The sequence below is a fragment of the Apostichopus japonicus genome, chromosome 4 (genome assembly GCF_037975245.1).
Source record: "Apostichopus japonicus isolate 1M-3 chromosome 4, ASM3797524v1, whole genome shotgun sequence".
NCBI lineage: Eukaryota > Metazoa > Echinodermata > Holothuroidea > Aspidochirotida > Stichopodidae > Apostichopus > Apostichopus japonicus.
The window spans coordinates 12000322-12014529 of NC_092564.1; the positions used below are offsets into that span (position 1 = coordinate 12000322).

The 14208-nt window shown below is 37.3% G+C and overlaps 1 protein-coding gene across 5 annotated transcripts in view; it reads right to left on the reverse strand.

Moving 5' to 3' along the window:
• The window catches only part of LOC139966463 (uncharacterized), a 31879-nt gene that overhangs the window by 8654 nt on the left and 9017 nt on the right, over positions 1-14208 (reverse strand). For 2 of the 5 annotated variants that reach the window (XM_071969484.1, XM_071969483.1), the window contains exons 2-3: positions 9079-9277; positions 7532-7607 (exon numbers count right to left, since the gene is read on the reverse strand). In XM_071969484.1, coding sequence (XP_071825585.1) covers positions 7532-7607; positions 9079-9211 — 209 coding nt within the window. In that variant the 5' untranslated portion in view covers positions 9212-9277. Of the gene's footprint in view, positions 1-1431; positions 1455-5917; positions 5973-7531; positions 7608-9078; positions 9278-14208 lie in introns of all 5 variants that reach the window. The other 3 variants (XR_011792672.1, XR_011792673.1, XM_071969485.1) reach the window with 3 other exon arrangements.

The window sequence follows — 14208 nt, forward strand, 5'->3', positions numbered from 1 at the left end:
TCATAGCCAAAAGGCCGAGAAGCGATTTTTTGACACGATGGTTAAGTTCATGAGCTGTTGCTGAATACACAATGTTATGGCTGTGTTATTTATATGTTTTTATCCACAAGACTCTGAGACACAAGTACGAGGACTTGAGCAAGTATAAAAGTAACATAGTGACGAGGAAGTTTACTTGTACAAGTTTTGTTTTCTTAATCATTGATTAGCAGGCTATTTGATCAAATAAATGATGAATGATTTGGAAAAGATGTAAGATCGTCTGGTATTAACAACAGTATAAGAAATGCCTAGCTGTAGAGAGATGCTAAGAGATGCTTATGCTTCTTAGAGAGATGCTAAGAGATGCTGTTTTAGAGAGATGTTTAAAAGATGCTGGAATGTGAGGAGATGAATCTTCCATTTAACATTATGTTCGCGCTGATGGACACGTATGTCATCAAACGCTCGATAGCTATAGACAAACTGGCAAGGCTACCAGGCAGGCATGCCAGACTAGATCTTTTCAAAACTTCTCCACACCAAGAATCTCTCTTATTCGATTCAATGACGATCTTGGAATTTCTGACACCTTTAAAGGTCATCACTTTATTGTCCGCAAATAATACATATAATAGAAAGTAAGCAAATGGTCATACATGATGAAGTTTCAACAAGCATTTGACTGCTACTCTAAACGTAGTTATCAACTCTGATACATTGAATTATCTACTTTAACACTAAGGAGTGTATGTGGAACGAAAAGTAGAAGCAGAAAAACAGACAGGAAACTACTTTTGGCATTTTCTAAAACAATTTCTAGCGTGCTAAAATTTGGAGCCATGGCATGAGTGTATACTGACGACTTTAGATTTACTTGTCTAGACTTGTCTATTGATGACACTCAGATAGCGTTAATGTAGTCTGTGAATGGTTAAGCTATGTGACGTTTGATACATTCATTGTAATTCGGGTAAGGGGGTGGAGGTGGTTGGGTATAGGACGCCATTTTAGACGCTCTTCTAATCTGTATAAAGGCCTATAACCAGGATAAAAAGTAAAATGTAAACAAATAATATAATTTGAAGACTATAATTACCTAATTAATTATAAATAGTTTGAATAAAATCGTTTAGATATCATCCAATTGTTGTCATATTGTTTGATTCACTAATTCCTAATTTGAGAATGTCTACATTAGTGACGTCAGACAAATCACATTCAATAGTTGAACCGTCTTCCGTCAGAATTGTGTTTGGCTTTCAAACTATACGCATTGTATGTAAAAAATACACACAATAAATGTGTCTGCAGTCTGCAGTGTATTGATTTGATAGACCGTATAGTAGAGCAGATAACTTCGAGCAAGAAATAGAGAGAGAGAGAAAGAGAGAGGCAGAACGGGGACATGTGATGGCAGGATAGATTTTAGTGTTCGCTATAAATACTTACTTTTATCGGTGGAGCGATACCTCCTACAGGGATAATGATAAAAAGATTGATTCGTTAACATCATAGTAAATTTCACGGTGGCCATTAAAGGCTACCATAGGGAAATCCCATCGCGCTCACAAATGCGTCATGAGAGTACTGATCGCTACTTTTTGGAGAAAAGTCACAAAAGACAGAACTTGGAGACGAAAAACCGAACCATTGATCCGCTCTCACCTTATTTCCCTTGAATCGAGACTGTGGGTATGTGATCATCGTCAGCTGGTGTGTATCATGGTTCCTCTACAAGGGGAACATAAATACTAAAACATGATCTTAGTCAAAAGGCCGAGATCGCTAATGTGACGCAATGTAAAAGAAGTATATTACATTGTGACAAGACCGTTCAATTTGATCTGAAGTAAGGCATACAGTTATACCACACCTAACGAAACATGACGTGGAGCCGGTAGGGCCTACATACTGTTACTATCGGGCCAGGGGGTAACTTTCACCATTTTAATGGGTGAGGGGGGGGGGGCGATTTTGAGACCGAGTAGTAATTTTAAACCGAGCAACATTTCAAAAGTGAAACCATAAAAAAGACAATTTGTTTTTATGACTTCAATTGCACACTGTTATAGGCTAAGTGTTAAGGGCGTGTGGCATAGTACCCGGAAGCTCATGTTTTTCTTTCTTTCTTTCAGAAAAGAAAACAGTACAAAGAACTAACATACATTACGAAAGAGGGTCAATGTACTCTAAAATTCTAGCGGTGTTGGATTGGGGGTAGCTTCTTGTGGCATCAATTGTCAAAACGCTTGTTTTTATCACTCAGATATTGACCAAATAATATGTGCTTTGCATAAACCGTTATCAATCCATGCTATATTGGCCTACATAACCGATAACACATACTATAGGCATATATACCGATCCTCATCCTATAGGTTTATCCTTGTTAGATCCTAAAATATCCTACAAAACAATTTCAAACAAGGCAAAATAGACCAACAAAACAGATCCCAAATATTTCAAATGTTGCCTTATGTAGGCAATGCATGTTCGCATACGTAATCTCACGACAAAACGTAGCCTACACTTGTTACATGGAGTTTCGCTACATGGAGTTTACAAAGATGGATTATAAATGATTTTACGACGAGCGAGCAAGGATTGGCCCCGGGAACAATTACTGCACCAAGTCCCGTGATCGAATTCTTCGTAAATACGTTTTTATCCCATATTACCCCGGCCCCTAATTAACATCGGGTTTTCGCGTCGTAGCTACCATGGCGATAACCTTACCCCCCCCCCCCCCCGTCAACTATGTTTTACACACTGTACGATTGCTTTCAGTGACGTGAAGAAATATGTATGAATCACATTTCCTAAACAGTAACCTTGCTGATACATTGTTACTAACATCTGGATTACTGTGAATCAAATCGCTGAGAGAAGTAATTTATCATTTCCGGGAACTCCCTCATGTCTCTATCAAGATGTTAAGATTGCCGCACGCGATATTTTTTTCTCGTAGTACAGCGAGGGGAAAGTCATGAGTTATTCATGATTTTACAGAAAATATGGCTTGCCGCACAGGCGGGACACTCAAACAGCAATATGATGTAGGTTACTGTATACGTATACTATATATATACTTGCTCTGCACTTTTGCAGAAGAAAGTGAACTGTTACATGCCATTGGTTATCGTTCAACTCAAACATTAAAGATTTCACTTTGCTATGGAAATATATAGGAGGGCGAGTAACCATACTTGAACCTACATTATGTTCAATGCATGTTGTATACTTGCGATGACTGTGCTCAAATAAGGACTATAGTACAGGCAGACAAGAACTGAAAACCTTTTGTACACGCTGTATAGACAAACCTTATATCAACAAAACAGGCTAACCCAAGCATTTGCTTCAAGACTGTGAACCTTTAACTTTAATATTCAAAATGGCCAAGTTAACTTAAAAGACTAGCCCTACTTGTATTTTTGTGTGTACATGAAATAAAATGTATGTATGTTTATATATATACATACATATATATATACATATATATATATATATATATATATATATAAATATATGTATACATATATATATTCAATATATATATATATATATACACCGTATGTGTATATGCCGTGCCAATATCGGGTTTAATGTTATATATGTTGCCGGAAAAGCATTTTACTCCGGCAAAAATCGATAGATGAGGTCATGGCTCAAAATAATTGTTTATATCTGCGCACAGTGACAATGTACAAGTCGGAACTATGTCTGCTTTGAGGCATCGGCGATAGTATAGTGCGTTACATACGAAACTTGGTTTAGTCTTTGTCTTCATTCCATGTCGAGGTACAGAAATAAGTCTTTCCCAGAATATGCTTTGAGAGTAACACAAGGGAGGTGTTACAGGACGAACCCGTTACTTCTTCTTACCTTTGGTATTGACTTTGGGTTACATGGTTGGCCAGTTACACAGTTTAAAAGTCATTCATGGGGTGCATATATATTCTGGTGAGTGACGGTTTAATGGAAGTAAAGCATATATATTTACTGTACAACTATGTATGCGTAAAAGTAAACACGTAATACTTCGTTGGCTAGTTGTGTGTATATCTTTGCCTTCAGTGAATAACCAGGTGCAATATACCTATATGGGAGCGAAATATGAATATACAGAAACTATAACCTATATAGTAGGCCTACATATTGGCCTATACATATATACTGGTGAGAGCATACGACGCGATCACGTGAAAACTTCAATCAGGCTTCAACTTCGGGTGTAAATATTTACTGGATAAGGTCAGGACGATTTCAGATTATCGACACTTCTTAGCTTATGTCATTAAAACAGATGTGACGTTATAATTAGCAACGGGAATGATTACTTTAGGGACTTCCCATACTCCACAACACACCAAACTGCGAGAACGAATATAGTTACATGATACCATATAGCTCTGATAATTATGTAAGACTGTACAACTACTGTAATAATGTCTGAAGGATGTCGGATAACCAAACCAACCGCTGTATAGCTGACCAATGTGCACAACGGACTGAGTTATAGGCGTGTACTGACAGCGACACAAGATAATATATTGCACATGTTGTCGGTCAACGCAACGTATTTCATCGCTTAGCCTTGTATCACCCGCCAACGGCAAATGTGACGCGTTAGATTATTAAACTGAGTTTCCTGGAACATAACATAACGCTTCCCTATCCGCGCATGATGTCTGACATACGACGACACAAGGGCTTGCCTGATATTTTGCTAGCTTTATTGTCGTGAAAGTTTGCATATCCAAAAAAAGTCAATTCACTGTTTGGAACGATTTATGTCTACGTCAAAGATAGGCCTTAAATTTAACCCGGTATGCACATGCATATAAACGTACATGCGTGTGTGTAATAATGATGATGTGATGAGTTTTGTTTTGTTGCACAGCGTTAAAGACAGATATTTAACAGACATTATCCTCCATATATACACGATGAGTAATTATGGCATCTACTCGCGGTTTCCAATCATTCTGATAAAGTAATACGATTGTCCTACATACGTCATGACTTTTACATGCATATGCTATATGGATCAATTTGCTGAAATCAAATTGAGCCTGATATTATTCTTGATACCATATAGCGGTCTAGCGATGTGACACTACACTCTTGATTTGTGAATAGCTCATATATAGCCTACAATCAATGCACAAAATGTTTGGTGAGGATCATGACCATACAATAGCACGCCTTATTTATTATTCAGGTCAAACTGTGGCTGCATGTAGTACACCGCACACATTGCTGCCTATGCTATATGATATATTATATATGTAAAGAAACACTGCATGAGACCCAAAGAGGTCTGTGTGTGTTCGTTTTAATTTGCCTGCAAGGGGCTAACCAACACTCCTTGTTCCCTTTCATATTTATATATATTTATATAATCAGGTCTGTTTTTCACCAACCAGCTTCTAGTTATTATTATTATTATTATTATTATTATTATTATTATTATTATGATAATTATTATTATTATTATCATTATTACTAGCATTATTATTATTATTATTATTATTGCAACGTTCCTAGATCAGTACTGTTATACCGACTTGGAATAGCGTGTCCACTCATTTATTATTATTATTGCTATGTAGCAACATAGACAAGGATAGTTGGTTGTTTTACGACTATAGTTGCATATTATTTGTATATATATTTCTGAAGGTTCGCTTTATTATCAATACAATTTTATAGTTATACGTATTGCCATGTCGACTATATAAGTATGTTAGGATACATGTTAATCTTTCACTCTGTATATGAGGTGATCAGATTGAATATGATATATGTTCATACTTATTTAATGTGGATGAAAGGAAATGGACGAACGCAAGTTGTAAGTACACAAAAACCATGCATGTATTATGTATATACAGGAACGCGCAGTGATTATAATGTGAATTTATAACCTTACCGTGTGTAAATGGGACTGGTATTAACTGCTCCTTACTCGCTGATAAATCTTTTTTCTATAATTCATGGACAAAAATCGCAATGTATGTTCACATCAAACGACAAATTGGTAAGAAAAAAGACTAAAAACGAAATAAGACTAAATGAAATAATGAACTTTTGATTGGGATTTGTGATTGATATCATTGCCAATCGTAAAATATGATATTGTGTTACTATAAATATAAATTGAGTTGAAGAAGGTAAACTAGCCATCAGATATACCTAGTGGCGGAGCGTCCATACAATCAGGGGCGAATGCCCCCCCCCCCCCTCTGACGGACTCAAATGGACTGCTGGCGCCCTTTTCAGCTCTTTATAAAGAGCTGAAAAGGTCAAAAGGTTGTATACAACCTTTTGACTTATTCGCGATTTTTGAATTTTTTATTGCGCTCTCATCTACATATTGACATTTGTCACACTTTGTTGGTATAATTTTGCGCTCTCATCTACATATTGACATTTGTCACATTTTGTTGGTATAATTTGGCGATGACACCTATTTATTCTTCGTTTATCTGCAAATTATCCAGGCCCAGAAAGTGTCATTTCCGGCGATCAAGGGAGTATCTTTACTCAAAAAAATACTGTACGCTACGCGCCAACCTGTGCTGGCGCTCCGCTTAGATAGTGTCAAAAGCGCCCCTACAGGCCATTCTCGCCCCTCCTGACCAATACCCCTAGCTCCGCCACTGGATATACCAACCTGGAGCTGCTATCTCAGGAAGATTCTGAGCTCATTATTAAGTACTTGGTCGTAGGAATGGTGCTAAACCAAATTAGGAAATGCCTATCAACATTTTATCAAAAACATTGCGGCCATTTTAAATATAGCATATCTAAAACCTCCATAGCCGTTGCTTATTTTTCTTCATCCATGACGATTGGCCAAAATTCCAATGAAAACGATGGAATTTTCCACTAATTACAATGTGAATACAGAATTTATTGCAGTGAAGTATCGTGATATTCTAACCAATGTCTCAGGGATATTCACTAATGAATACAAAAAGGTTTCTCAGAGCCAATTTCAATACGCAAAAGTAGGCAAAAAACCCCTCTCTTTAGTGTAATGGGTCCATGCAGTTCAGCTTCTTCATTTTGGTTGTTTTTGTTTAAATTTGAGAAGACCATTTTAGATCCAAAAATTCACCTCAATTGGCCCAAGTTTCTTCTTATGGCACCGCCATTACCCGTTCGACCGTATATAGCAGTATTACGAACGTCTCCTCAATAATGTGGGTATGGCTTCTTTATTTTAACAGCAAAAAGTACCAAGGGGCATATATATATATATATATATATATATATATATATATATATATATAAATACATATACATAAATACGTATACATATACATAAACACATATACATAAATACATATACATAAATACATATACATAAATACATATACATATATACATATACATAAATACATATACATAAATACATATACATAAATACATATACATAAATACATATACATAAATACATATACATAAAAACATATACATAAATACATATACATAAATACATATACAGTGCATGATGACGGTACATGGATCTATTCCTTACCTGTAGCCAATTGCGATTATTAGGCCGCCGACGGCAATTAATAGTATGAAGCCAACACATATCCACCAACAAAGCTCTGTAGTGTAAACAAACAAACAAAATCAAATGAAAGACACACATCATAACACTGAGGGGAAGCGATGAGAGCCAGGTCAGGCCTCGAGTAATTACGGGTATACCACTACGTCATCCCAACCCCATGTTTTGTATTGGTATTTTATTTAGTAACCTATTTTACGAAAAATGCACTATTCTTTATCTCATATTTTCCTTTATATTTTCACGGGCCCGAGGTTGTAGCCTTCTAGATCTTAGGCCCCTCTGACCGCGTTAGGCTGGTCCACATGTTTTTTATTGGAGTTATTTTAAAATATTTTCAAACACCTCAAGATCTTCTCGCCATCTCCATCACCATCACTATTAACATCACCATCATCATCGCCATCATGATCATCATCATGATCATCATCATGATCATCATCATGATCATCATGATCATCATGATCATCATAATCATCATGATCATCATGATCATCATCATGATCATTATCATGATCATCATCATGATCATCATGATCATCATCATGATCATCATGATCATCATGATCATCATGATCATCATGATTATCATCATGATCATCATCATCATCATGATCATGATCATGATCATGATCATCATCATCATCATCATCATGATCATGATCATCATCATGATGATCATGATCATCATCATGATCATCATCATGATCATCATCATGATAATGATCATCATCATGATCATCATCATGATCATGATCATGATCATGATCATCCTGATCATCATGATCATCATCATGATCATTATCATGATCATCATCATGATCATCATGATCATGATGATCATCATGATCATCATGATGATCATCATGATCATGATCATCATGATCATCATGATCATCATGATCATCATCATGATCATGATCATCATGATCATCATGATCATCATGATCATCATGATCATCATGATCATCATGATCATCATGATCATCATGATCATCATGATCATCATGATCATGATCATCATCATCATCATCATCATCATCATCATCATCATCATCATCATCATCATCATCATCATCATCATCATCATCATCATCATCATCATCATCATCATCATCATCATCATCATCATCATCATCATCATCATCATCATCATCATCATCATCATCATCATCATCATCATCATATTATTATTATTATTATTATTATTTTTATTATTATTATTGATATATTATGATTAGCCATTTCCCATCCCTCCCGCTCAACTTTAACATTTGAAATGTTTCGAAAATGAGTTGCAGGAGTTTGCTTAAATTTTATTATTTAATAAGCTTTCTGTCGGAAAAAAACATTTACGTTTTTCTTTTTTCTCATATAATTATTTGTTATTTAGTTGGTATTTTGCGAATGACATAGACCCCCCCCCTTCCCCTGCCCGCCCAACCTTCCAACTCGCCGATCGCTGCCATTTTGCTACAATCAACCGATAAACCGACTGACAAACTTACTACATCCAGCATCAAAGGGAGGTAAATCTGGAATTTCTGGTAGTGGATCATCGCAGTAACCAACGAGATTGCACTTATCCCTATCATTGATGCATTCGTAGCTCGTAGCTCGTACTGTATCATGTTTCTCCATTGTCACCAAATATGTCGGCTTTTCTGATTACGAAAGAATTGTAACTCATTGCCGGTGTCGCAAAACCTGTAAAAATTGCAGAAAATAAAATGGTGATGGCACGACGAAAAAATGCTTAAAACTTTGCAGAATCCAGCAAGTAAATTGTCGGATAGGAGCCTAATAATCTGAAAACACGAATTGAAACTGTCGTTACTGCAATGTCATTTCTGCTTCTACTGATTTGTTCAAATGGTTCGATTTAAAGGAAGACTTAAAGCAGTATTTTATTCTTAATTAAAGGGGTAACAGTCATTATTGCGTTGAAAATCTGTTTATTTAACAACACTTACTGGCTTTCCACATCGAAATTTAACCCTTTAAAATGAACACAAAAAATTAACAAAGAAGTCAGGAACAAATTAAGGCCATCACAGCCAGTGTTCGACTTATGGCCAAAAAATTGCATAGCAACAAATTTCGACAATTGCTATACAATATTTTTGTTGCATAGCAGTTCCCCAATATTGAATAGCAGTTTGAAATTACCACAAAACGGACCAAATGTTGGCGATCAATGTATTAACTAGAAAATGTTTATTTATTATTATTATTTATACTAGTGTTGCTACGATAATCGTTTTCAATATCGGTATCGGCCGATATTTGCAATATCGGCAGCATATCGGTATCGGTAAAATTTTGCCTAATTGCCGATAACAGCACACCGATATTGAACTTTTCTTTTTAACAGCAGAGCTACCTGTACTTATTTATACTTGCAATGATTTGTTAATCTGCCCAAGACGATCCATTTCTTTAGCGTCAGTTAAACTCAGATTCATTTTCGATTAATATCCATGGAAACCTGACTCTCCGTAACATCTAAAAACACGTCTACGGCGCGCGAATATAACCAATGACCTTCGTGAACCTTGGCCTACACACAGCATTAGTGCAGCATATATACACTGTACTAACCATTCATTTCCTCAAAGGCCTCCGTGAAAACCTTGAACATGATGCATACAGTAACTGCACAGTTCACCAGTGTTGGAAAACCTTGTTAAATTTCCCGCGAACACACTGCCGATTTCCCGCCGGTGTTCGCCTGCCTAGCACGTGTAACGTGCGAGCATAAAGGCGTGGTGTCCAGGGGCCCGTCTTAGGGCTATGGTGGGGTCATGGGTAGAACCCCTCGTGGGGATCCTGGGGGCGAAAGCCCCCGAAAATTGTTGTAATTTTTTGCGATGTCTGGCGATGAAAAAATTCGCAGTTGAGGATGCAAAATACTGACAACTTTTTTTATTTAAATTGTCACGAAACTGATGAAAATTTTAGAATGACAAGTTAAAGTAGCTACATTATGTTATAAAATGAAAAGAGATTTAATCGGTCTTTCAATCTTTAAAAAGTGCAACTTACAAAACTTCCGATATTATGAAACAAACAACGTTCAGCAAAGCCCCGTTTCTAGACTGCCTAACAATGAATAGCGTGCACTATGCGTACATTTTTACAACTGCAGTGTTTAACCCTATACCCAACTACTGTACCACGGTACATGTGCTGCGAATTTGCCCAGGTACCTTCCCAACAACTGTGAGCTCATCCCCTGTGTAACACCTGTTTGTTAACATTTTTTTGGCACGTTGCCAGGGAACATTTTAGTTACGTGAGATCCGTAACCGCCGAGGTGGTTAGGCTATTTGCTTTACACTTAACTATGGTAGGATATTATTTTTTCTGGTTTTTTTTTCGCTATACGGTCAAGTGAATAAGTTGTACATTGAGTATAAACTCAATAAATTATAACTTCTACATTGTGATCGACAGTTCGTAAGTTAAGGTTTGAGTGTTTGCTCCCAAATCTGACTAGGAATTTGTATCGCACAAATCGGCACAATGTGCGATGCTGATTTGGAAACGTCTCGCAAGTTTGTCGTTTTGGATCGCATTTTGCGATGCGATACCGGAAAAATCGAACACTGATCACAGCTAACCATAACCAAGCACATTTAATGTGCTGTCAATCCCGAATCACGTCTGATGCGGACGTGACAGAGAATACCAAGTCATGGACACTGTTTTGTAGCCTAGCCTAGTTAACGAAATTTTCGGAACGTACTATGCATGGATTATACCAAGGCCTATTACCTACGGGAAATCTGTATGGCGTTAACAATGCTACTTTCAATACTCACTTTGCCATTGGGGAGTGTACTAGGACACACGTAGTCCATGCAAGTTCATTGTGGAAAATATCAATACACAGTATATTAGTCAGGGAGCTGCTACTCGACAGTAAGAGTAGTAGCTTCCTGGTACAATATATCGTATGCATAGCTTGTACGCATGGTTCATATAGTATGGCAGCTATTTATGTACGTATTATGAGCGAAACAGAGGGTTTATTATTGTCTGACGTCACGTGATAGAGATAATTTGATTGGTTGAGTTTAAAATATGAATGAGAATGATGTGGTTTGCATGCATAAATGTTTGGAAGAGCCGAAATTGTCATTTTTGTATGAAAAGACTAATTACTCGCTAGTTAGGGTTCGCCGAATTATATCACAGTAATCCGTTTCATCAATCGCAAGTTGCTGATATGTAAGTGACAATAGACTGCTAACAAATCCAGATGAATGCAATATTGCCCGTTAAAGAAAGGGGTAAACAAGTGATTGCTACAGTAATTTCACTTTTCAAGGAATTCAGCTGGAGAAAAAAAAATATGCTAAAACATCTCTCGTATGCTACTAAAAGGCAACACTAATGATGGAGACCTTGTAACATTGTTCTAGACATTCTAAAAACTTAACCAAAATATGCCATTTTTTTTCATACAAACAACACGGCACCGTGGGAATATATTTAACATTAATTTGTTCTGGACAAATTTGTAATACGTAACGACATGTCATTTGAGGCCATTAAAGTCTTGAATTCACATCGACTTTTTGTGTTGTTTCTGAGAAACAGAGCTAATGAATTGTGTGTTGGAATAAGTAAACCAGTCGCTTTAGTTGGAGAGCCTCTGATGTTTAAATGCCTATCTCAAAACTTAATATTGTTATGGCCAATACATTGTACCTGGACTGATAGCAATGTTGATTAGTAGTCTACAACATATTAAAGATAAAAACTTTACCAAAACAGACCATGTATCCGCTTTCGGTAAAACATATTCATGTTTACCGCAAATTCAGCAATATTCATGGATGAATCCAAGGGCGTAGGAACCGGGGGGCTGGGGGCGCCAGCCCCCCCCCCAGTGAAAAATGTGGAGGGGCGGAAGTATCATTCCGCCCCCCCGCTCCGCAAGTCAGAAAACCCCTTTTTCATTTCCAAATGAGAAAAAAATCTCATTTGGAGCACCAAATTGCATCTAAGGCCAGGTGAAAATACAAAATTAAGTTTACAAAATGGAGTGGGTGTTGAAGTGTGCTATATTGCACCAAATTGCATCTGAGGCCACCTGGAAATGCAAAAAAATTCCAAAGGGGAGGGGGACACCCCCTCCCCTTATACCCCTCCCCCAGGACGGCCATCAGTCTTCAGCCCCCCCCCCACTCAAAAGCACCTTCCTACGCCACTGGATGAATCATCACAAAACACAAAACATGCGCATATTATTGTGTAATCATCACAAACACGAATTGTTCACTAACTACCAAGAAAGTGGCGATGATGTGTACTGAATTGAATACTTGATTGTGCAGTATTTACCTTGACAACACGCAATTTAATTTAACACACCATTATAGTCATATCAAAATTATATATTAGATTCAATTAGATAACATCATATTAACATAGCTAAGTATATCTCCTTTCATGTACATGCACGCATACACATAGACCAACGTAAAAACACAAACGGTATGAAGGTAGCTAACTTACGTCAGAATAACGTCACAACGTGGATTGTGCTGTTGAGAGACCACGAGAGACACGAGGTATAGCCCCAACCCCTAACCTCCCAAACCCCATCACTTAACCTCGCCGCATCTCACATTCCCGCCATTTTGAAGGTACTACATTTACGTGCAGGGTATATATGGAACATTATAGGTATTGTTCTTATAGTCTGCCATTTTGCAAAGAGGGTGATTTCGTTGCATTACTATATACTCAGTAAACTCCCGTGCACTTCCGGTGCATGCACTGTCAATAATTCAGACTTTTACAATCCTTTCCGCCAGTGTTCCCAGTGCTCATCAATATCTCATCCTCCATTCAAAGGTACAATTTGTTCCTAGCTATATATGTCAACGTTATAGTGAGCATGTAGGCTACTTGTCGTGCTCATATTCCATGATTCTCTGTATACCGTACTTGGTTTCGCCCGCAGTAGTTTTGTATTCCATTTTTATTTCTCCCTTCTTTTTAGGGCATTCTGGAAATCTGATACAGAGAGCAGTGCAAGAATAAGCACTCGGAAGTGGGTGGGGGTTGGGGAGGGGAGGGGACACCAACAATATCAGGAGGGGCACAATAAATTTAAGGAGGGTCGCCAGATTTGTGTCTTGTGACATATGAACTTCTTTTGTCTGCACCGGAGGGGAGGGGGGGCTGCCCCTTTGTCCTAGTCCAGGCCCCGATATTCATGCTATTTATACGTACAAAATGCAAGTGACTTTCAATGAAAGCATGCAAGTGTTACCGTGCCTATATCGGCGTTGGTGCAGTGACTTATGCGTTGTGTTTGTATGCTTTACACCCTTCACATCTACTACACATGTGGAATTCTTTCCTACATCGCTTTACCAAGCAGGTTTATATCAGTATTATATAACCACTAGAGTCTCTATACCGAGGTGACTGCATTTCCCAAGGAATATAAGGAGTATAAGAGTTGATTTAGCAGAGTATGCAGGTATGTTTGCCTATAACTTCAAACACTTGAATTATTTCGCAAGTGGCTATAAAGTATGAAATTCCCTAAGCTTGATTTATTCAATGGTTTTATCATTTTATAATCATTGATACTAAAAGAAGCCTATATTATTCTG